The 25,557-nt window shown below is 41.5% G+C and overlaps 1 protein-coding gene across 1 annotated transcript in view; it reads left to right on the top strand.

The window, feature by feature from the left end:
• Positions 1–25,557, top strand: part of PRRX1 (paired related homeobox 1) — a 68,483-nt gene that overhangs the window by 31,134 nt on the left and 11,792 nt on the right. Inside the window, 2 exon segments of the mRNA XM_006097753.3 lie at positions 21,383–21,558; positions 24,606–24,787. Of these exon segments, the coding sequence (XP_006097815.1) occupies positions 21,383–21,558; positions 24,606–24,787 (358 nt within the window).

Here is a 25,557-nt window from a genome sequence, read left to right as displayed (position 1 = left end):
GCAAAGAACACATTTTGGCATTTGCGCCAGAGATCAGTATCTCTTTAGTTAAATGCAAATTACTCTAAAAAGCTAGGAAAAACCTATAAAAATTTTAAACGTTCCACACCGGGGGCTTAAACTGAGAGTCTCTGTCAAATAAAATGACTTCTGGAAGATCTGCTCCGAGCCGCTTTCTTTGCATCTAAGCACACGCTCTCTCAGAGGAAGGAAACAGTAAAGTTCTCACAGAGGGGAAAACGTTCACCACTCCGTAAAAGTCCCTGCGCCTGGCGGCACGAAGGCTTTCATTTAGCTCAGCTCACTCCTCCGTGAGTGCATTTGGAGCACCGATAAAAGGAGATTATTTTTGGACTGAGAATCTGCCTGGCACATTCTTTGAACCTAATAGAGCTAAATAAAGCGATGCAAACTCCTGTAGTTTCTGGAGGTCACCCACCAGCGATAGCCCTGGTGCTAGTTTTTGTGAACCCAGCAGCCCCAGTGTGAAGGAACATCCCCTGATTTGGGGAGATCAGGAGCCTCATATATGAATAGACCCACTTCTTAAACACACATTAACCAGGAAGAGGGTAGGTATGAACAGAACCACTTCTTAAGCATGCATTAATCTCTCCCCCCCCCCTCTCTCTCTCTCACACACATCTCACACACACACACACACACACACACACACACCAGTCCAGGAAGCGGCAAGCACGAAGGAAAAGCACAGAGGCCTAGAAGTAAAATAAGCGGTGTCTTGGTTTGCGTCCTGCACCTAACACATTTCCATTCCAATCACTTAACCTCTCTGAACCTCGGTTACTTTATTGGAAATGGAAAATGATTGTCTCCCTTGACGGGTTACCATATTGGATGTGAACAGTTTATACACCCACAATCACTTTACACGTATAATATTATAATCTTGCTTTTTCCTCGCTTGTACCTTTTCTATTTTTTTCTCAGAATAATGTAAGACAAGCCCATCATAGAGAATTAGAGAAGAGTCTCCACAAAACAATAAGGGGAAATAACCCATCATTGCATCACTCAGAGGTGGACACTTAACATTTCAATTCATTTCCTTCAAGTCTTTTTTTTTGCTCAATATTGTTCATAATATGCCATATGTATAACTTGCATTCATATATATGAACATATACTAGTATATTCACGAGTGTTCTTTCATATCATTAGAAACCCTCTATAAAACATGACTTTAAGTAACACACATTCCCCCATCATCTTTATCAACATTACAGTCAATGTTATCATCGGCAATAATTGAACACTATGAACCATGTATACTAGGGTAAGTGGTGTACATAGATTTATGTTATTTTATTTCATTCTCATGAAAGATGTTTGTATAATGAGATGAATACAGCCAATAAAACCAAAACATTGAATGAAGAGACTGATAATATTAATCAGTAAGCCTCTGAGAGAAACTCCAGGACCATTTAAACTAATTTAACTGGCAACAAGGTGACAGTAACATGGGTAATGACCTCATACTTCTCTGAAAAGTTAAAGCAGAATAAGAATGTGTGTGTGTGTGTGTGTGTGTGTGTGCGCGTTATCACTTATATAAGCACTTGAAAATACTTTTAAAATTTTATTTTAATGTCTGGGAAACAGAGTATCGGTTTTTGTATTCCTGAGAAATGCAATCATTTAAAGATGGGTTATGCCCAGTGAAATGCCCAGTGAAATGAGAAAAGGCTTCTTCCAGTACACACAGGCACCATTCAGGGTTTGGGTGGGTGTTTTACAATCACAGTAGAGGCCTTTGGCTTATTAAAAATCACAATTTTTCTGACCATTTAGCCTCTAAATGAAGCAGCAGGGAGAAATAACACTGTGTTATTTCTTTAGCTTTCAGAGATCAATCTTGTCATTTCCATTTTATCAACAGAACACATTCAGAGCAGAATTGGGGCAACATTGCTGCCGATTTGATTTGACCAATGATTCTTAAGCAACAACATCCACAACAATGACTACTTTCTGTTGAAAGCCTGCTGGTCTACCAGCCTCTGCTAGCCGAGGTAACAGAGAGAGAGTACTAGAGATGGAAGAGTCGGCCTGTAGCGGGGAAGGGGGTGGGCGAGAAAGGATGGAGGGGGTCTCTGGAGAAGGGGCTCCAGGCTGTTAACTTTCTAATCCTCCCTTCAGAGGGGCCTGCTGGCCGCCAAGACTGTTGTTATCCTGTGTGCGGTGTTGACGGTCTATAATCCTTTGTCAGAGTAATTGACGGTGAAGTCTGCACTTTTGCAGCTAATGATAAATAGGCCTTTTAAAGGTTGTAATTTCTTGTTTAACCGATGCCAGTTGCAAATAGTTTGTGCTGAGGAATAATTCCTCCGTGCCAAATAAAATACAGTGGAAGTCTGTGGCGTGTTTTTCAGCTTATTGTTAGTCACAGCCTGCCTGACAGAGCACTTTCTGTGCAGGAGATAAATGCTCAGGCCGTCTGGCTGCCAAACTTAGTACAGAAAGAACTTTTCTGGTGGAAAAAAGCTTTCCTGTTTCACCATCAAACATTAAGAAGGTTTTTTAAAAAGCTGTGTTTTAAATTTTTATTCTTTTATAAAATTCTTTCAGAGAGGTGATTGTTTGATTCCTGGACAATTCTTTGAGTTTTTAAATGTCTCAATTCTTTCTCTGTTCCATCCTGGAGCTCTGGTCTGCACACAGCTCCTCCAGGGACACCGCCAGAAGGGGGCCCTCATCATTGGGAAGAAAACTCTATGATGAGCAATAAGATTGGGGAAGGGGGTCAGGAGGGTTCTGCCCACTTCAAGAGGGAAGGGAAAGTTTTAGTGAAAGGGGCTGGAGAGTGGCCAACAGGAGAGAAACAAGGTTCCTGGGAGCTCCAAAGGGCGCAGGCTGGCTTGGATTTTGATTGGGATGACTGCCTTTAAAAATGAAACAGAGCGACACAGAAATACGATGGGAAATACCATTTTGCCTCAAAGTACAAATGAACGTATTTCTGGGAGTTTTGTATATGTAATTATATGTTAAATGTCCCAGTGGAGTTAGCAATTTAAAAAATATCCTAAGTTCAGTTTTTTGGGTCCTATCTGGTATTATGTTTTTGGAAACTTGCCTTTTTTTTTACGCATCAGGTTGTTTAAAGTGAGGCTCCTTAGGAGCCTGGGAAGTTCAGAGAGAGCCTTTGGTGGGCTGAGTTACTGCAGGTTCCCAACAGAGGGCTGCCTGGACTTCTCGGGTGTATATTTGGCCCATTTGGAAAGTCCTTCAGAGGTCCCCCAAACACTCAAAAAATCATACTTTTTCATGTTCTGAATTTGCACTTTGTATCTTTAGTAACTTGGATGCACACAGACTTCATAGATTGATGAACAGGAGAGTTAAAAAGAGGAACAGACAGGGGAGAAAGTGGGAGATGATGGACAGAGTAATATCAGGGTGGAAGTTTAAGAATCAGAGCAGCCCCAGCATCTGACCATGGAAAGGAGCAGGCAGGGCCACATTATTAGCATGGACCTTCTGAATCTATAGAGCATCGTTTGTCTCATGCCCAGCCAAAACCAACCTCCATGCAATTACCGGGATGCTATCTGAAAGGCAAAACTGCTCCAGTCGCCCACTCTCCCGCTGAAAAACGCCTTTCCTGACTCCCCCGCGCGAAAAGGTTGAAGTCCAAGTGCGTGTTGCTGGAGGACCCTCACCACCTGGCCCTGCCTTCCCCATGGCTTGGTCTTTCTTTTCTCAACGCTCCCAAATACTGGACTGTGACAACACAGGAGGGTCAAGATCGTGTCACTTGCCTGCCCTGTGTTCTTGAGACACTGACCTTTCAAATGAGCTCATGCTCCTTCGTGGGGCTGCAGTGAGGAATAAATGAGGTGAAAATCCCCTCTGAGCAACGAGTAATTCTGCTTTCTATCTCTCTACTCCATCCATTACAAACAGTCTTTTTCCCCTGGTCAAAATGTATATTTTTCCTTCCAAATCCAGTGCAATTAGGCCTTCCTTTTCTGTAACTTTTTTCTCACGTATTAAAATACAATTGATCTTCCTTCGTGCTACCCTTTAGAGTGTGTGCCCTCCATTATTTCACCTAGCTCGTTTTTTTTTTTTCCTGAAATGACTTGTTTATATACCTGGTTTTCTCACTAAATGGTGAACTCCTTGGGAAGGTGGAGGCCATTGACCTTCTATATACACCAGCCAGTAGGTGTTCAATAAACATATGTTATAGGAATAGAGAGGATACACAAGACAGGAGATCTGAATTGATTCATCATTGGGACTTAATTTGAATCCCATGGTTTAAAGTAGGGGTAGGGAACCCTTTTTTCTGCCAAGGACCATTTGAATATTTATAACACCATTCACAGGTCATACCAAATTATCAAGTTAAACATTAGCCTGCTATATTTAGTCAAACACTTAATTAACTCACCCCTCATGCCCTGGCAGTGCCAGATCAAAAGATTTCATGGGCCTTACATGGCCCAAGGGCCGGACATTCTCCACCCCTGGTTTAAAGGCTCATAATAAGCTCTGAGCATGAAGTCAGTTTATTTGTGGGCGTCTGACTCTTCCATCTCTACTCAGGCCAAATGCTTTGCTGGTTTCGTTCAAGATTTATACATATGTCAGACTCCCCCCATGGAGTTGGTTTGTGTGTGTGTGTAAAACAGACTCACGTTTCTGCTAACAAATGTAATTTCCATCACAAAAGGATTAAAAAGAGAACTACCCAACTTAATTTCTGAACGGAGCTAACCAGTTCTTTACGTTGAGGTGCTTGCCCATGTTCATGTCAGAAGATATCAACTTTTGATTTGTTTTCTCATGTTTCCTACTGTTTTGTCACATGAGCACCCTCTGAAGGATAACACTCAAATTTTATTTATTTTTATAGCTCTTAAAGACGGTATAATGTGGCTTTTCCATAAATGGCAATAGTAAAATATTCTAAACAACTTGGGGATTCCAGAAAGCTGAGGCTGTAGCAGCTCAGTGATTGATGATGCTGAGTGTATCAGATGGGTCCTAGATCTACACAGTTATCTCGTTCCCATTGGCCTCATGCATAAGCAGATTTATGCTCCCACCATTCTGGGAGGGTTTTTTAAAACTAGTTGATCAGGAGAAGAATAGAAATAGCTTGCAGGCTATAAGTTCAAGTCTCAATTTTTTTGCTAATCAAATGCTCAGAAGCATTTCTCCAAACTAAACACTCCTCGTGAAAATCACATGATTTCAACCCAATCATATCAAGAAGTTGGTCTATTTATCTATTTCAATTTCTGCATTAAAATTATACCAAGCACACTCTCACAAATCCCTATCCACTTCTTAAGAGTTCTTTCATTTTTTAATAGTTTTAGGAAGGAAATTTCATGATCTCTGCATTTCCTCAGGATCTCTGGTTCTATAAAAGGCAAGTAGAGTGAAGCTTTTCAGAACTTGGCCTCTGTAGCCAATTGACCAGGAGTCACGCATTTTAGTTGTGCGCCTTTGGTCCTGCTGCTCAACCTCTCTCAGCCTTGGTTTCTTCATCTGCATTATGGGCATGATAATAACATGACCTCTTAGGATAGTGAAATATGAAATAAATGCCTACAGTGGTTCCTGGCAAATAGTACATACTCTGAAACTGTTTTATTAAGAAATATGTATTAAGTACTTCCTTGGGAAATCATGTCGACCTAACATCATGTTAGCTGGAAAGTATGCAAGAAAGGTACAAAATATTACCTCTGCCTTCACAGAGTGATGGCATTATATGATAATTATCCTATATAATAAAAGCCTAATATGCAAATTGTCTCAACCAGGAGTTTGACTCCTCGCTATGACGTGCGCTGACCACCAGGGGGTGGCACGGAACATGGCGGGCTTTGGTGACACAGTGCTGGTAGCAGGCGGTAGTGGAGGCACTGCAGGCCCCAATGGGCCCTGACAAGAGTGGGCTGCGGCGGGATGGTGGAGCAGGTGAGCCGTGGGCACCAGGCCTGCCACCCAACTCCCAGGTGCTGAGGGAGCCAGGCAGGGGGCCCGGCCCCAATCGATCACCCCGTAGGCGGGATGGTGAGGTGAGGGGGCGGTGCTGACACTTCCATTCAGAGAAAGGGCAAATAGCAATATTAAAATATTTCTTCTAATTACCTTCCTTTCAATGTTCATGAATCCATGCACTGGGCCACTGTATAATCATATAATTTAGATTATATAATAAAATTCTATAATAATTATCTAATAATGTCTTATTTCTATGCATAATGCTTTTAGAAAATCATCTTATTTGTGCCTCATAACAATCCTATAAGACAGCGGTTCTCAACCTGTGGGTCGCCAACCTGTGGGTCGAATGACCCTTTCACAGGGGTCACCTAAGACCATCGGAAAACACATATATAATTACATATTGTTTTTGTGATTAATCACTATGCTTTAATTATGATCAATTTGTAACAATGAAAATACATCCTGCATATCAGATATTTACATTATGATTCATAACAGTAGCAAAATTATGGTTATGAAGTAGCAACGAAAATAATTTTATGGTTGGGGGTCAGCACAACATGAGGAACTGTATTAAAGGATCACGGTATTAGGAAGGTTGAGAACCACTGCTATAAGACATTTAGGAGTTTGTTTATTCATTTGTTAGTAAAGAAACTGGAGCTTAGGAAGGATATGTGAGTTTGCTGACAGTGAGTGACAGAGATGGGACAGTCTCAGGGCTCTGTCTATTACCTAGTGTCATTCCCGATACATGCAGTCTCTCCCTCTGGATAGCTATTAAGACTGAAATATATAGAAAACAAAGACAACAATATGGCCGTGTATAACAATGCGCTAAATTACATAAATCAAGCACCTGGGACAATTACAGTTATTAATTAATTAGAATAATTAATGTGATATAGAGAAGTTGGGAAAAGTAAAATAAAATTTTAATTAAAAATAAAATGTTACTAAACATTGAATTCCCTGTACATTGAATTAGATAAATGTTGCTTTCCTTAGTTTTGCTAATCCGTATTAAATCATTAATACCTTTTTTGGGTTAAAATTGCAGTGAGTGCTTTTTCCTTATGCCATAGACATTTGGAATATAAATGAAATAGCATATGTGAGGTGTTTTATGACCTTGGGAAAAAGGCACCATAGAAATGCAACCTCACAACCCTCAGAAGTTATGAACTCAATTACATTGTCTCTGGCTAATGGAATTCAGTTCCCTTCAACTGCCCTGAGAATAAAAGTAGAGAACATAGGTTTCTAGTTCTTTCCCCGAGGTTCAAAAATCTGTAGGCTGTGGTTAACTTTTGGCTTGAAACCACAAAAAACACAGTCCACATATTCATCATGTCCAAAGGTTAAGTAGGGTACACAAGATGGAACTGATTTATTGGCCATTGGTCACTGCAGTCATTGTATAGGACTGGATGCTAACTTGCCTTCTCCGCTGTGCTATATCCTTAAAGGAACCTCAAGAAGCAAGAGAGACTTTGGAAAGATGGTGGCATATATCTTCCTGTCTCCTGTCCAGAGCCCCCAGAAGGAATGATCTTGGAGAAACTCACCTTCGTGATGTCTTTGTTGAAACAAATGGCAGACAGATTTGCCCCAACAGATCTGCAGCCTGTGTCTAGTAGATATACACCGAACTTTTCCTAATCCTTAATACTAGACGTTCTCTCTTGCTCTGGGAAATAAATTGTTTTTCTGGATGCTCTCCTTTTGCAGGAGGCAGCAACTTGGAATCTAACAAACAGGCCTAGATTCTGTTGTTACTGGATCCTCGGTAACATTATTTTTCCAGCTCCGACAAGAAGCTGCTTTTGTAGAGGGAGTCATAAAACTTACCTAGTGGCTTTGCCCTGGACTTTGAAACATATACTGCAATGGTTCCAAAGTCTCACATATTACTTGGGTCCTAGTGGGATGTATGAACTCTCAGAGTTTAAATGAAGATCATTCTTAGTGATTCATCTTTAACGTCCTGCTTCTTTTTTTTTCTTCTCTTTGCCACTTTTCCTCCTCCATGTCTGCATTATGCTGCAATTTAAGACCCCACTGATAGAGTACTTGTTTGTACCAACCAACATCGCTTGGGGATTGGCTTCACTTGGAACATTACACTTTCTGCCTTAGTTCATTTAAATTTTAAACATCTGAAATATCTTTTTAAAATGCTTCTCTTTTTTTGTTGTTTACAGCTGAGGCCAACTGGCACTGATATCACATGGGTTTTTGACTGGGAGTTCCTGCCTAGAAACTGATATGTCAAAGTGAGTTACCAGAGAGAGTTGGCATGAGACTAGGTAACGATGATATGTCCTAGCACTTTTAGTGGGCTACACAGAAAGCCCAAACAAGTGAAATGTCTCCCAATGCCACAGGTTGGTCTTTTCCACTGTGGGCAGTCGGGTCTGCTTCTGGTTCTCATGTTTATAGCATTGTTACAGTTCAACCCAGGATTCTCTGAGCTGAGTTACGCGTACACCCACAGAGACACACATCCGCACCCACCCACACACACACGCACACAGACCTCTCTTCTCCATTGTTTGAACACCTGCTAAATCTGAACATTTTCTTTAAAAATATCTCAAAGAATATAAGCATCCATGCAATGTTTCTCCATTGTTTGAACACCTGCTAAATCTGAACATTTTCTTTAAAAATATCTCAAAGAATATAAGCATCCATGCATGTGCATCGATGAAATTATATAATAGCTAGTTAATCCACTGTTAAATTGATATATTCCAAAATCAGAGATAATTAGTAAATAGATTATTATATTTTTTACTATATCCCTCTTAAGAGTGCACAGATTTATTAATTGGTAAGTATTTGAAGAGGAATTTATAATTGAAAATCAGAAAGAGATACTAAAAACAGTTTAATACCATGCCCAATTTGACAGCCATAGAAATAGAAATCCAGACTGGCAAAGTTATATTCTTAAAATCACATGACTGGGAAAGAAAGAAAAAATCACATGACTTTTTAGGGCCAGACAGAGTGAGAACCCAGGCTGTCTGACTTCTAATCCACTGGTTTATAAACACTGGATTGCTGAAAACATAGGAAAGGGCATAAAATCACTATTATGTAAATCTGATCTGTGGCCTATGACTAATTAGAAATAATCTTTGATATAAAAAATGCGTTTTCTCAAGTCAAGACGTAAACCATACTGACATCACATCAGTTGGTGAGCACCCAGGCTCTGTGGCCACCAACGCTAGTGCCCTGTTGGCTTTGAGAAGAGCTGGAAATGGTGCTAAAACTGGAAGTCTCCAGGAAATAAAATCATAATAATCCTCTAGCCAAGAAGATTTACCCCAAACTAATAGATCTGTAGTAGAGAAAGATGTTTAATAATGCTATAAAGGGTGGTTTGACCGCTACCCCTAGAAAACCTTAGTATGGAAATAACCACATAGAACAAAGTGAAGGAACCCAGTAAGGGTCTTTGAAATACATCTGAATAGTTACAAGGGGGCAGCTTTCCTTCTAGGTAACTCCCTCTTTGGTGAAATAAAATTTTTTAAACTGCAGCTTACTATGCCCCCACTTTTGTCCAAATCAGTTACCACTACACACACTTACTTTAACCAATGTATGGCAACATTGTTATTATAAAATTTGATTTCTAAAATATCTTCTTCCATCTATATACCTAATCCATAGACGATTCTTATGAGTCTCTGAGTTTATAAAATCTTCTAGAGCAGTGGTTCTCAACCTTCCTAATGCCGCGACCCTTTAATACAGTTCCTCATGTTGTGGTGACACTCAATTTCATTGTTACAAATTGAACATAATTAAAGCATAGTGATTAAACACGAAAACAATATGTAATTATATATGTGTTTTCCGATGGTCTTAGGCGACCCCTGTGAAAGGGTCGTTCGACCCCCAAAGGGGTCACGACCCACAGGTTGAGAACCGCTGAGTATTCCTAAGATACTTTGTTTTAAAGGTGCTGACTTCCAGTAGGTTAACCATGCCATCAAATGTTGTGTCATTTTAATTGGAGTTACAGAGGAACAGAGAAGAAATGAGAAGAAGGCTGGCAAATGAAAGTCCTATTGATGGTTGGGGAATGGTTGGATAGTGGAATTACACACTAGCTTGTCCCAGTTTGTTCTTTCTCTTGGTTTGATATACTATCATCAGAGTCCTTTTTTGAAAGTAATTTTAAAAGTTGGAAACAATTTAAAGTAGTGGACATCTGAACAAAGATGCAAGAATGTGGAAGGAAGAACACCTGTACTGACATTGAAGGCATGATAGAAACAGATGCCAAGGAAAAGAATGATTTAGGTGGTGACTAAAAAGTCATTGTTCTTAGCTTTGGTTAACTTTTCTAATTAAATCTTCTTTTTAATGAAGATTTAACTAGAACAGTTAACCAAACTTTTCCTCCATCCTGACTTCTTCCTGTTATGAGTTGAGCAGTATGAATTCTTCGTGCCAGCTTGCAGATGATGGGGAGTTGGAAGTGGTGGTCATGACATGAGTCACAGTGACACATAGATTACTCATAGGTTTCCACTCCAAGCAGACAGAACCACCTAACAAGGAGGTCTTTAGGGCTGTTCAGCAACAGGGGACATGATTCAGTGGAATAAGATTATTCCACATGGATTGTGGGGTGTTTTGCCCAAAAACTTTTTTTCTCATGTGATTTTAGTGCATCATCTTCCTTACTAGTTTAAACAGTCATATATCCCTGGAGAGGAAATCACCATATAATTAGGTTTAGGTGTGGTTGACAGGCAGTAATGTTCCTGTATGTTGGAGAAAGAATTAGCCAGGCATTTTTACCCATGCTCCTTTGCTGGTGAAAGGGGATAGAAGACACAGTGATTTGAAATGACTAATAGAAGAGGATACAACCTAAAGCTAAACATATATTTTTTTGGAACAGAAATAACTGTACTGGGTCATCTCTACGTGGTCAGTAATTCCAAATGTGTCATCATTATCCAAGTCAAGGATGTACTGAGTGCTACTAAGATGATGGGGTTCTCTTCCACATACTTTGCTCACCTGCCCTCAGGCTTACCTTTTCATTGGGGAGATAATTACTGATGCAAAATCATGCACAAGGAAGGTGCATGAAAGACCTGGGTAACACATGCTTCTGGAACTTACATGCCTTAGAGAGAATGCAGTTGGTCTTTATAACAGGGACACTTGTGTGCCAAGAATTTACAGGAATGCATCCCTGAAAGGACTGCCGGGTTTGGTTGAGCATGAATTGAGCAGGGTGTGGGCAATAGGCATTTTCACCAAGCCCCCGGGCCACATGCAAATACAAATATTGTATTTGTTCCCGTTTTGTTTTTTTACTTCAAAATAAGATATGTGCAGTGTGCATAGGAATTTGTTCATAGTTTTTTTTTTTAAACTATAGTCCGGCTCTCCAACGGTCTGAGGGACAGTGAACTGGCCCCCTGTTTAAAAAGTTTGAGGACCCCTGGTGTGGGCAATAGGCATTTCACCAAGCACAGTTAACATGTTTATTCCGCCATTCACAGAAAGGTACCTGAAGGCGGCCAGCCACTAATGTTAGATGCTGGATACCGCCATTAACAAGTCAGAAAAGGCTCCTGCCCTCATGACATGCATATTGTAGTGTGAGACAATATCAATAATTACCAATTCACACGTGTTACAAAGCAGATGGTTCCGCTGATGGAAGGAGAATAATGAGGGAAAGGATACTTTTGGTTGTTGATCAGAGAAGGTCCCTGTGAAGAGCTGATCAGTAAACTGAGAGTTGGGGCAGGAGAAGGAGCCATCAATATAATGAGTCAGTGGATAGGGTGAGGCCTACAGTGTGTTGTTTGGCAAAAAGAGACAAAGTAAAAGAAGATCAAGGCTGGTAGAAGAAAGCAAAGAAAGAGCAGTTATTTCTATTTCTATTTAGTCAATTTAAAGGTTAGAATAACTTTTCTCTTGGAAATCTGTCTCTTAGAAACCTCTCTGGTTTCCTCCTGCTCTCAATTGTGCTTTTAGGTAAACTAATTTAAAATAAAGATTCATATTAATTTCAATTTGGAGACTTATCTGTGCAGAGTGCTCTGGGGCACAGGGGAATAGGTCAGTCACTTAAGCTTTCTCCAGGCATGTATAATTAGAGTACAGTTCTCATCTGATATATTTTCTAGCCAAAGGTTTTCTAGAACAAAGACAAAAACAAAACAAAGCAAAACCAAAAACATAGCAACAGAAGGGCATGATTCAGTCATTTTGTTAAACAAATAATTATTGAAAGTCTTCTGCTGAAAACATAAAAACAATCCTAAAAACCCAGATGCTGGATTTGAAAGAGATCTTAGTGCCCTAGCCCAACCTATAATTTTTGCCTGTAAGGCCACTGTGGCCTAACATTGCAGATTTGGTCCGTGATCCTTCTGAATGAGAACCTGAGCCTCCTGATTGCCAATCCAAACTTCTTTCCACATTTGTTTCACAATAGAATTTAGAGCAAAACTTAAGAAAATGCTTATACCCCGTCATTACACTTTTAAAACCATGTGTCTTTTCTCTCTTAAAGCAAACCATTTGACAGACCAGAAGTTGAAACCCAGAGATGTTCCAGGGTAGTATATTCCTCAAAAAAATGTCTGGCTTTCAACCACAGTTGACGCTTTGGCTTTTCTTATTCTTGAAAGAGAATTTCAATTTCCTGTCACTTAAACATTATTTACAAATTACCAAGCTTCTTACATTGACCATTTTAGCACTTTTCTGTCCTCATTAGTTTGCTGTAGAAGATCGAAGGGGCTTTCATTTCCTCTCCAGCCCTCTTCATCTACTCCATACAGAATTTCCCTGGGCTCCACCTCTTCCTGTGATGAAAAGCTAACTTTCTGTTCCCTGTGGCTTTCTCTGCTATAGGCATCTTGTCCTTTTACGTTGAGATGAAGACATACAAGGAAGCACAAGTCATGCTTCCATTCTCAAGTGGTCAAATGCCTCATACTTGTCCTTATAGGCAAGTAAGAGAGTCCTGTTCTGTCACCACTGGCCTTCCAAAAGCTGAGCTTACTCATTCATTACGCACATTCTCCTTTGTTGCTATCTGCTTTCAGTTTTGTGGGTTTTTTTGTTTAAAAAATCTGTTCTTTATCAGATTTGTCTTTAGAACATTAACATTTATTACTTAAAAAGGAATCATTAAAACAAAATGGCTTAGGGCGGTCACCTCCCATGAAGACACCAATCTCTACTGCTGATGTCAAGATTGATGTTATGTCTCCTATGAAATGACAACAGCCTCACTACAAAGGGAACCCGCTACCAGAAGAAGGCAGCAACGCACGGCTCATCCAGAGCTCTGTTTGTAATCTTAGTCAAACCCCAGGCACTTGCCAGGGGACCACACACCTGGAATACGACAAGTTTAGAGAGGTTTTAAAATCTCGGTCAGAAGGCACTCTTTTCCCCAGAACTTTGCCTTCCTGGGTTTCTTTGTATCCCGTTAGAATTTATTAAAGCACTCCGACATTTAGAAAAAACCCCTCATTGAGCAAATATTGAGTAATATGACCCACCTTTTGTGTTTTCAGACATGTGGCAACCAAATCAGTCAACCCAATGCAAATAGGCAGGGAAACCATTGAATTTTCATGGCCTGGTTTTAGCCTTTGGCCTTCTTTCTCTTTCCTGCCTTTTTTAAAAAAAACTTATTTCTCATGAGGTTACTTGTTAAAGGCACCAATTGCTTACCTGTTCTTGAGTGCTAGGATCTGCATGCTTTCTGAATGTTTCTTTTCAAAACCTAAATTGAGAAAGAAAAAATTGGCTTGTCAGAAAGCCAGGAATTGACTAGCAGCAGAAGTGTCCCAAATGGGGCTTTTTAGACAAACTTCTAGGCATAATTTCCATGTGCAATTTTCCATGTTTCAGTTCTTGATTTTTAAAGCTTTTTTTCATTGTTCAAACTCCCTAGATATCAATTATGCTCTCCATCCAAGCTGTCATCTCAACATATTTGAAAGGTTGTTGTACTTTCTCCCCAGTTATGCTGTGATAGAAAGCTTAGTGAATAGTTAAACACCAGCAGAGGGAACAGAAAGACAAGGAGCGACGGACGTTGACGAGTCCCTGTCCCAGGGGAAATTGCAGCACATCTGACCAAATGCCTATGACGAGTCAGACTATCTGCCCGCTATGTGTTCATCGAAGTTGCAAATGACCCTAGTTCCATTTTATTGTTTCAAAAACTGAGGCTCAGAGAAGTGCAGTATCTTACCCAAGAGCACACAGCTAGTGTCTATAGGAAAACACAGGTTTTCTGATTTCCAAACCAGTTAACTTTCCGCTCTATTCCTCTGCGCCCTGGCCCCCCCCCCCCCCCATTACAGTTTAGTTGGGTCTGATTAGAACATTCTCATTTTTCACTTTTTTTGACCTCCAGAAATGAATTGAAAAGTGTGTCAATAAGTGATTCATCTATTGAGAAATTGGGAGTAGGTTACATGTCTAAAGCCAGAATTTGATTATTATCAAAAAGGGAAGGTATTCTGTTCAGTAACTCAACTCCTATAATAATAATCTCAATATATGAATATTTTATATCTGATTATTCGTTTATATTTACTGAGCATTGCTAAGAGCTTTGATTAAATACAAACATCAACTTTGTACTCTCAGTCTAAAATAGATTCAGAGTCATATGGAACAAGCCAGCACGAGGGAAATGATCAATGTAGCCCCAGAAGGAAGTTAGGGCTCCAATAGAGGATTGCAGGAAAGGCTTGTTTTATGTGGTTGGGTGTCCTGGAGGTTTCTGAATCCTTTCAGAAAAATGTCTTAAGAGAGTTAAAGCGGAAAATGTGATATGAACTGTGTTAACATTTTGGCTCTGTGGAACTTATTGGTCCTAGAGAGGTGGGAGGAAATGTGAGGTGAAAAAGTCAAACACAGTACCAATTGCAATATGCTATCTCTCACATTCTCCAGTGTTACCTGTTTTAGAGGAAGGCTGGCTATACTGAGAGAGCTCAACTGTGAGCTGTATCTACATCAGTAGCTGGAGCCACTGACTTATCTTTTTGGTCAAAACCATTTAAAATACTGTTATTTTACACTTTTAGAGCATGCTATTCTCCAAAGAAAATGTTACCCAAATTACATTTAAGGTGTTTTAATGCTATTTTATAAGGTTTAGGACCAATACTTGACTAAAAATAAACCATGTCTAGGCCAAGTTGACAGTAAGAAGAAAAAAATGCATATCAAAGACTACCAGGTAACATTCAGGGTCTGGCAGCTATAAGGTGATAATATCCCCTGGGGTGACAATAGCCGCACAGCTAGGCATCCGTATAGGCAGAGGCCTGCCCCCCTTTGACAGATGCTAGGACTCATGGGTAGACGATGCTGTTGAGAAGGCATGGATGTGCTGCTGATGTTGGCTTTGGTCATTGTGATGCACTAACCTCGGTCTACAGTGCAGCAGTCAGCCCCGTTTGGCGACCCATGTGCCACTTACCGGGGCCCATATTAAAAGGATGCTGTCCTAATTGCAACTGGAACTCAGTGTAACCAAAGAAACGCCAAGTGGATGCCGCAGCTCTATCGCGCTGCTTTTCATAGGCCTTGCAATAAAAGCTAAAACAGTTCTTAGTGGCTTTTGCAATTATACCTCCCTTCAATTTTCTTAAGGTTACAGGGCCTGAACCACACAAATCCCATTAAAGTAAGTAGTTGTTGTGCAATGTAGGTCCTTTGAAAACATTCTTCCATGCCCATAAAATGATCAGCGGGCTGCTCTTTAGATCCGCTCGCCTGTCATGTTTTCAACCAAAAGGCAGGAGATGGGCTTTGATGTGGCTGTTGGTTTCTGCTACTGAAGCTGGCATTTTACCTTCTTGCATCAGAATGCTTCCCAAATTGATGGGACTTGGGCACACACAACACATTTCTCTTCGGATTTTAATCTTAAAATATGTTTTTGCTGTACCTTGAAATTACACTGGGCATCCCAATTTGGACCCTCCAAGGCTCCTCCCACACAACAGAGAGCAGAAGAGGGTCAGGGTCTGGGGGAGTGAACCCAAGCCCGGTGGTGAGAGCAAGGCCTTTGTGAGGAGGGAATCATGGCCTGCTGCCTGGTCCTCAGTCCTGAGGATGGCACTTCCCACCGTCTTCTCCACTGACTCTGGCAGCCCCATGTGGAGTCCAGAGTGAATTTCATGCTAGAACCAAGGTCAGAGCTAGTGCTCTCTTGAACTTGTAATCGAATGCACCAGGGGCATCCTACCTGGGACCTAGGGCTTCTTTCCTGGGGAAGTGCTTGGCACATATGCTAACATCCCGACCCACTGAAAAATAACTCTTTCTATGTGTGTTCCTATTTGCTTCAATCCATCCTTGACTGAGGACTGCTTTTCTATTGAGGAATAAAAATGAAGGGCCAATTCCTGCATTTGCAAAGGGATCCGAACCACCACAATTTCACCCATCTCTAGATCTGATGACTAACCTATTTGAAAAAGAAACACGGTAAGAGGTGTCCCCCATCCCCCAGGTATAACTATCCACAGAGAAAAGATAATGTTAGCCCAATTATTTGCTATGCATTGTTTCAAAAGGATAACTGGAATTCAGAAATCATTCAGATGAATCACCAAGATTCTGATTTTCTGGAACGGCTTCTATACCACAATACTGTCATAACTCCTTCACATTTTATTGTCATTTAACTTAGCTAGACACCCTATTTCTTTTCTATAGGAATACCTGAGGTGACAAAACATTTACAAAGAACTGAACCATAATTTTAACCAAGTATTTGATTCTATACTAATATATAAATATATATGAATTTAGAGAATGGACTTATCAGTGAAGTTTTATAGAGGAGGTAAGAATTCAGATGTGTCATAGCAAACAGATTTTGAACTGGGTCCTAAAGTGAAAAAAAGTGCAAATGTGGGTGTGTGGAGAAGATGGGGTGTACTACTGTGATGAAATAACCTTGCACATATTTAATTGATGAAGCAAGGACCTATGGAGGCCACTGAAAAGGAAAATTCAAGAACATCTGGATCAAAGTAGCTATTCTAGATGAGAATGGTTGCATTTTTTAGCTTTAATTTTAATTTTTAGTTGGGTCAGGGCTTTTATTTTTTTTAAGTGTATCTTTGTTGTTGAAAGTATTACGGATGTGTCCTATGTTTTCAATGGGGGAAGAAAGAGAATGGTTGCATTTTTTAATGGCTATTCTGATCGGAATGACATCATGTGATGCACATGGACCCTCTTTCTTAGACCCTCTTTATATAACTACTAGAGACCCGATGCATGAAAGGCTTGGCCCTTGAAGCCCAGGCTTCGTCCAGAAGGTCATCTGGAAGGTCGTCCGGAAGGTTGTTCGGCTGTCTGGTCTAATTAGCATATTATGCTTTTATTATCATAGATGATGGAGAACCTGTCTTCCCCATAAAGTTTTCCCAGAGTAGTGTTGTTTTTTTATTTACATCCCTAAAGTTCCCTGCTCTGGAGAATGGAGTAGCATTAGGGGTCCTGGCTCTGCCACAGCTGGTATTGTTATTTGGGGCAAGTCACATTATTCTTCTAGGTGTTATTCACCTCATCTGTCAAATATTAGGGCTGAATTAGACAATTTCTCCGGTTTCATTTGGTGCTAATATTTTATGATTGCACCTAGTTAATGAGGTCATTTTGGCTTGTTTTTATTTGAAAGTTTGTTGATAACTTCATGCTTGCAATTAGTTGTCATCCATAACATACATAATCATCCATAAAACCTGTAAACACCTTGAAGCATTATGATTTTGGTAAATATGCATCCATGTCCCCTTTGGTCATTCTGCAGCTCGGTGAATCCCACTCACTTCCAAATTCCAAGGAATGAGATGCTTCCTGATTAGATGTCAGTATCCTTGAATACATATTTCAAAATCAACCTTCACTGTAGCTGTTTGCACAAGCAAGATGATCTTCCGGCAATGATAAAAACACATTGCTTTCTCTCCCTTATGTTCAGTCTAGAAACTGATGAACTTATTACAGGTCCTTCCAATGCCCCCATTCTTTATTTTCTTTTCTTTTTAATATGCTTTTATTGATTTTTAGAGAGAGGGGAAGGGAGAGGGATAGAAAGACAGAAACACTGATGAGAGAGGACCTAATCGATTGGCTGCCTCCTGCACTCCCCCTACTGGAGATCGAGCTGGCAACCCAGGCATGTGCCCTGATAACCAGGAATCAAACCAGTGACCTGATTGCTGGGTCGACACTCAACCACCGAGCCACACCAGCTGAGCCAATGCCCTCATTCTTAAACCTCTACAGTGTTTACATTTCCTCTCATACTGCTGCAGAGACTGTGCTGGACCCTGTGCTTGCGCGTCCATGGGGGGAAAATGGGGACTCGCACTTGGTGATTGGTGAGCAAAGACAGACGAGCCAAGGGCTGCCGCTCAAACGGTCCCTGTTGCCCCCTCACTGTCTCTTTCTATTATCCACGCACTTCGAAGGACATTGGCCAGACCCAGACTCCCTGGACCCCTGTCATTCGTGTGTCTTTTCTCACCTTCGACATGATCTGGACTGGTGTTTTCATTTGTTAAAAACAACAAGAATGTTCGCTGGGAAACTTTTGCTGGAATGGTCTCAGGTCATCATAGCTATTTACTCTCTGTCAGAAACTCTAATTCTCCATTTCCCTGGCTCCCACGCCAGGGGAGCTGGTGGTTGACGATGGACAGTCAGTGGGATTTGAGTGAACAGTGGAAGATGACAAAGAACTACCAAGGATTCTGTAGCAGGTTGTAGAACTAAGAACAAAACATAAAATACTCTTGTTAGCGATCACAGTTTGGCAGTCCAAGAAGAAACAAGCTTACACAACAGCACAAAGGGTTGAGACTTTGTGGTTATATCAGAGAAGCATTTTTTTTTCTGAGGAAAGAAAACAAATCATGTCATTGACTTAATAAAGGATTTCCTCTATATGATTAAAAAAATAGCCTCTGGTCTGGTTGGTCTCCGTCTGGGGTAGGTATGGAGGCTAAGGATTTTTTGCAGACTTCTGTTTTATGGGAACATAAAATGCAGGTTGTGGTGTTGTCGTAAAGGCCGGATGACCCAGAAAGACTTGAAGTATAGGACATATAGAACTTTAGACAAAGGAATTTGGGAAAGAGAATGGGAACACTAGGAATGACACAATATATGCAAATAGGAAGAAGAATACAAATGCAATGCAATCAACTGCTCACAGCTGTTTGATCCTAGGTGCTTGCATTCTAGTGTTGACATTGTCGTAAATGAATTTTGCTCATAACTAAACAGCGGTATAACTGGGATGTTGGTTAGAGTATTCCAGACCTTGAGAGATCCCAGAAATCATGACCCTTTAATTGGTTCCATTCTCAAGATGCCACTGATCTGCTATTGAGTGTCACAGCGGTGACTTGGAAGCAGAGCTCCTGGTCAAGGTTCAACAATACCAGACGCCCAGCCGGTGTGGCTCAGTGGTTGAGTATCAATCTATGAACCAAGAGGTCATGGGTTTGATTTCCGGTCAGGGCACATGCCCAGGTTGCAGGCTTGATCCCCAGTAGGGGGTGTGCAGGAGACAGCCAATCAATGATTCTCTCATTGATGTTTCTATCACTCTCACTTCCTCTCTAAAGTCAATAAAAATATATATTTTTTTAAAAAACAATACCAGAGAGGTGGTGGGCCTGACCAACCATGAAGTCGAGAGAATGACTACCAGGGCTTCCTACCCGGAGGAAAGTGGTTGAGATCATACAGGTGGCTGTTTTTTCTACAGAACAGTGTGTAAAGAAAAGTCTGACATTTCCCTGAAAACAAACCAACAAGCTTTATCTAGATACTTTAAGAAATGTGCCTTCTCTCTTCTAAGTTCCAAGGGCATTGCTGATAAGGCAGCCTGCATGAGGAAGTGGTCTCTGATTAGAAGGACTTAGAAGCTTCAGTTGTTAGGCACTGAGAGACCTGGGCGAGGAGCTCCTGGATTTGAGCTACACTTTGAATGTGCACCCACATCTAGAACATTCCCTAGATTTGTAATAAGGATAATATTAGAGCTCAGGTAGGTGTCATTAGGACATGATAATTGGAGCTAGTAGTCTTCTTGAGTGTGTTGTATACATACGGTCAGAGAAGATCAGGAGACTTTACATGTTGGAAAAATAGTTAAGAGCTCCTTCCTGTGGAATGTGAAGCAAGTAGCCAAGCTCTCCTCTCTCTCCATCCTCTTTTACCCTCATAATTCTCTTTGGGCCAATCTCTTTGGGGACAGAGAGCTTTTGGATGTGGATGTCCAGTTCATCAGGCCAGGCATGGGACTTCGACCTCAACAGCTCATGCTGTAGGTCTCTGCTACACAGACTTGGCAGTGGCGTGGGCCTCGGGTGACGGCTCGATGGGGTGTTAGCACAGCTGGTTTTCCACTCAGTACACACATCCATCATTCCTGGGCTGAGCAGTGGCGGCAAGACAGGAGCACACGACTCTCTGCCTACTGTAGACGGCTGGGTGATCAGCTTGCCAGTATACTTTTGGGGGAACTCAGAGGAAACCAAGGAGGGAATTGGACAGTGAAAACTTGGGGTCATGTTTCTCCAAAGGACCGTAAGGTCTTCAGACCCTAGACCTCAATTTGGGGGTGAAACTGTAAGAGATCTTTTCATGCTGTTCCCTGTTCTTGAGTTATCACAGGGTGACAGGGCAAGTCCTGGGCCACTGTCAGCTTAGGTGGACGGTGCTGTGAGCATTAGTTCTGCTCTAGGCTGAGGCCTTAGCAACGACACAGAGCCTTGAGCAAATGCAATTAGGAATCACTGGCTGTTTCTAGGAGAACATACGGTAAAACAGAAACCTCTCTAATCAGTTTACTGCATGTGTGATTAGGTGGGTATGTTGAGGAGAGACACCAAGGAGATAGTTGGTCTCCTTGGTTGTGAAACTATCTGAATGAACATAATATTGTCTAATATAAATAAGGTCCAAAGCCATGTACTCTTCCTCCCCCAGCTCTAGAGAAGTCTAGAGAACATGGACAACCGTAAAATTTTCCTTTAGCCTCTTTGACAAACAGGCTTCACGGAACATGCAAGAAGTATCCCTGTGACAGCTCAGGTCTGGTCTCAGATTTCAAAGCAGCAACCAAGCATCAGACCTGCTGGGGTTCTGGGCACAGGATTTTAATGAGCACCTATGGGTGGCATTTGGCTCCAGCACCCTGGTAAAGCAGTGAGCAAAGGAAACAATATCTCACTGTAGATACACAGAGAAGAAGTATAAAGGGGGAACCCCATCCCTCCTCAACATGACTTTCGCTTCTTATCATCAATGTCTTCCATTCCAGATGATCAGCTGAACTCAGAGGAAAAGAAAAAGAGAAAGCAGCGGAGGAACCGGACCACCTTCAACAGCAGCCAGCTGCAGGCTCTGGAGCGTGTCTTTGAGCGGACCCACTACCCCGATGCTTTTGTGCGAGAAGACCTCGCCCGCCGGGTGAACCTCACTGAAGCCAGAGTGCAGGTGAGCCCAGTCCTCCCCTCTCAGAGCACGTCCGTGAAGACTGCTTAACCCACAGTATCGGAAAGTGCCCCTTTTATGGTGCTGATCTCAATTTTACATAAAGAAACCTGGTCAGAGCAATGCTGGAAATAGGAGGGGGGAAAAGTGAAAAGACAATTTTTGGGTTGAGAGCTCTGTTGCCCCATCAAAACCATAATTAAATGTCTTTCTTCTATGTAGAAACTACCTTATCTTCTTCCTCTCTCACCCGACTATATTCTAATGGCTTTTGGAGCTGTGAACATTCCCTGTGCCAGCAGGCCAGAATTCTCCCTCCACGACTTTATTCTTCCTCCAGGAAGTCTTACCCCTTCCCTCTGAACCACGCCCTTCTGACTCTGGTCTTCTTTATAAGTACAGCATGTATCACAACATGACATGTATTATATTGAGTTGTATGTGAGCCAACTTCCCCCACTAGACTGTGAAGTTTTCTTGGATGGAAGCCATATCTTATCATCTTTGCACAATTCATCTTTTTTTCTTCTACTTTTTCCTCCCCTCAAACATTTATCAAACACCTATTATGCTCTTGGAACTGTTCTTGGGTTTCCGGGAATGACTAAGACAATGGCCTCCCTTCAGGATATCACGAACTGGGGGCAGACAAAACAGATGTGTATACCATGCTGTTATGATGTCGTAAGATAATCCCCATACTAAAGAAATGGTCAAGAATTAGGGATTAAGCCCTAGCTATGTGGCTCAGTTGGTTGAGCATCATCCTATGCATCGAAAGATTGCTGGTTTGATTCCCAGTCAGGGCACATGCCCAGGTTGCAGGCTGGATTCCCAGTAGGGGGCATGTAGGAGGTAATCAATGTTCCGCTCTCACATCAATGTTTCTCTCTCTCCTTCTCCCTTCCTCCCTGCCTCTAAAAAATCAATAAATATATATTTTTAAAATCGTGATTAAAAAAGCAACAAAACAAAAGAATTAATGATAGAACAGAGGAAGGAATGATCAAATCTACCAGGGAAAAAAAGGAGAATTCACATATATTCAGCACTGAAACTGTGCCAACAGTCACAATGACCCTCTGAGTAGGTATCATGATGCTCATTTGATTGAGTGACAAAGGATCAGAGAAATTAAATAAATATCCAAGGACTGATCTTTAACATTTTGTAGCCAATATTTTATCCAACTCTGTAAGACATTAAAGTCATATACTTTCCATGACATTTCACAAAGGAGGTGATGTGAAAGTCGAATCTTGAAAGATGTCTTTTGACACCTGGACAAAGGGGAAGAATGTCACAGGCAGAGGGAGCATTGGGTGTGAATAGACATAGGTGGGAAATAACTGAATATGTCAATAGACTTGAGTCTGGGCAAGGAGTTGGAAAAATAGGGGGCCAGTGCATATGATCCAAGCTATGTAAGGTGCAGTCAGATTGGTGGACAAAGAGGTCATTCCCGAACAGTCTTTGTTCTATGCTATGACATTTTGATTTGATTCCTCAAGTGATGGGGAACCAGTGGGTGGTACACAGCAGGGCATTAGTACAATTATATGTGCATTTAAAATGATCGCTCTATTAGCAATGTGAAGAGCACATTGAAGCACAAGAGCTAGGAGTCTGCGGAGCCAGGAACGATGTGTCCAGATTCTGCCTTGACTTCCACCCAGGCCTTCCACCGGGCACCCGTCCCACAGTAGTTTCTGTGAAGGTTGCTCCCTAGAGTTTTGCAAATGTTCCACTCTACACCATAGAATTTCTTTCTCCCATACCTTGTCATGCATTTCTATAATTGCATCGAAAACTCTTATTCTGTAGTATTTCAAATTTCCATGTCTGCCTTCTTTTAATAGACTGTGTGCTGCTGAAGCCTCATCTCTGTTCCCAGCATTAAGCACAGAGTCTGCAACACAACAGGCACTCCATAAAGATCTCTTGAATGAGTAAATGAATGAATAAAATCCCATGGCCATCCGGAGAGTTGTAGGGTCATCATGAGTCAGATGTCCTTGAGTTAAAAAATTCAGCCATTTATTATTTGTGTGAACTTCGACAGATGGCTTCATCTCATTGAACCTATTTCCTCAACTCTGAAATAGAAATAATGAGGCCTAATATATGGAATTGTCATGATAACTAGAAACGATGTATGCAATGTGCTTCTATAAGTTCCTAGCCCTGGTAGCACTTAATAAATGATGGGTTGATTATGATGCTGTCAGCACCAGCCACCTCCCTCTAACCCTACAATTGAATGTACTCCATTCAACTTCCAAACTTCAGTACCTTCATTTCCGTTTACAAGTTTCTCTCTAGAAGTTCAGGAAGCTGCCCTGCCTGTGTTCAGCATGTCAGAGGCGCTGGAACATTAATAATCAATAATGACAGTGTAGGAATCTTCAGCTCCCTCACCCCTCAGTGGCAGTCTGTGTCCCTCAGTGGGAGTCTGTGTCCTGGGTTTGTCCCTTCTGTCCCACGGGGCTGGACACACTGTTCCATGGCTGTTCTTCTCTGCTATATCTTCACTCTTCAACTGCTGTTCCCTGCATTTCCCAAATAAACCATTTCCTTCTTAAAGTGTGTTGCAGGGCCCACTTTGGGGGAAGGTGAATTTTCTTTACGTAGCCAATACATTATGAAAGCCGAGGAAGTTTTTACGTTTTGAAGGAACTTAAAAAATATCATTGTCTCTGGCAGACGTCTAATGAGATTTTCCTTTTTCTCTTCATTATAATTACAACAGGGATTATAACCATATTTTGCTATCTCATGGGTTAGTCATGCTCTCACTTCTGGAGTCTTGATTAGTGGAAGTACCTCAGGGTCCCATTATAAGTCTTCACCCTTAAGAGCTCTGTGACATGGCTCACCTCGGGAAGATTACGGCATGTTTCTATTGTTCTCGGGAGAAGTCCATACCTCCCCTGCATCTTCCTTTGGAAGGCATAGTCTAGTAGAATCAACCAGGACTTCATTGGTGTAACCTCCTCTTCTTTTTCTTCCTTCCCCTCCTATGCCCTCCTCTCCTCCCAACCATCTTCCAGGTGTGGTTTCAGAACCGAAGAGCCAAATTCCGCAGGAACGAGAGAGCCATGCTGGCCAATAAAAACGCTTCCCTCCTCAAATCCTACTCAGGAGACGTGACTGCTGTGGAGCAGCCCATCGTACCTCGTCCTGCTCCAAGACCCACCGATTATTTCTCCTGGGGGACGGCCTCTCCGTACAGGTGAATGATTGGCCCACTCTCCCTTGCTCTACTTCCAATGTTTCTCAGCGCTCCGTCACGTTCAAAGTTGCTTGTGCAGCTGGCTGACATTTCTTACTGGGTTAACCTCTTCAGAGACACTCAACTTGCTGACATCCCCAGATTTCACAGATTACTAGTTGCCCCAGGAGCAGGGTTTGGGGCAGAAGAGAGAGGGGCAGGCCATCAGCAATCTCCTCTTGAACTCAGGAACTCTTGCAAAGGTTTCAAAGATGGGGAAGAATCTAAAAGAAAAGATCACTAAGCTATGCTCAGAGTCCCCCTTGCAACCGTTCTGAAACAAAACTTTGCTCCATTTCCAAATTTAAGATAGATCTATTTTTCTATGTTGAAGTAAGAATTGAACTTGTAAGGCTGTAATTCACAGTAAAACTAATTTTGAATTGAAGGAAGGAAGGAAGGAAGGAAGGAAGGAAGGAAGGAAGGAAGGAAGGAAGGAAGGGAGGGAGGGAGGGAGGGAGGAAGGAAAGAGAGAGGCACAGAGAGAGAAGGAAAGAAAATCCAAAATCATTTTGATCAGTTTCATGGTCACAGTTCTTTGTTAGTAGGGGATGCCTTATGGTCCAAAATGCCTTCCTATTCAATTGCTAAATCTTATCTACTATCTGAAGTTCTTTGGGGGTCAGTTTGTTTGTGTGGGGTTTTTAAAGTATAAAAGCAATGTATAATTTACACTAAACTTTTATATTAAAAAGGTGAATATTTTTAAAGAAGCAAATAACAGAGTACTA

Source organism: Myotis lucifugus, unplaced genomic scaffold (genome assembly GCF_000147115.1).
Source record: "Myotis lucifugus unplaced genomic scaffold, Myoluc2.0 scaffold_211, whole genome shotgun sequence".
NCBI classification, from domain to species: domain Eukaryota; kingdom Metazoa; phylum Chordata; class Mammalia; order Chiroptera; family Vespertilionidae; genus Myotis; species Myotis lucifugus.
This window is presented reverse-complemented; position numbering and strand designations above follow the sequence as displayed.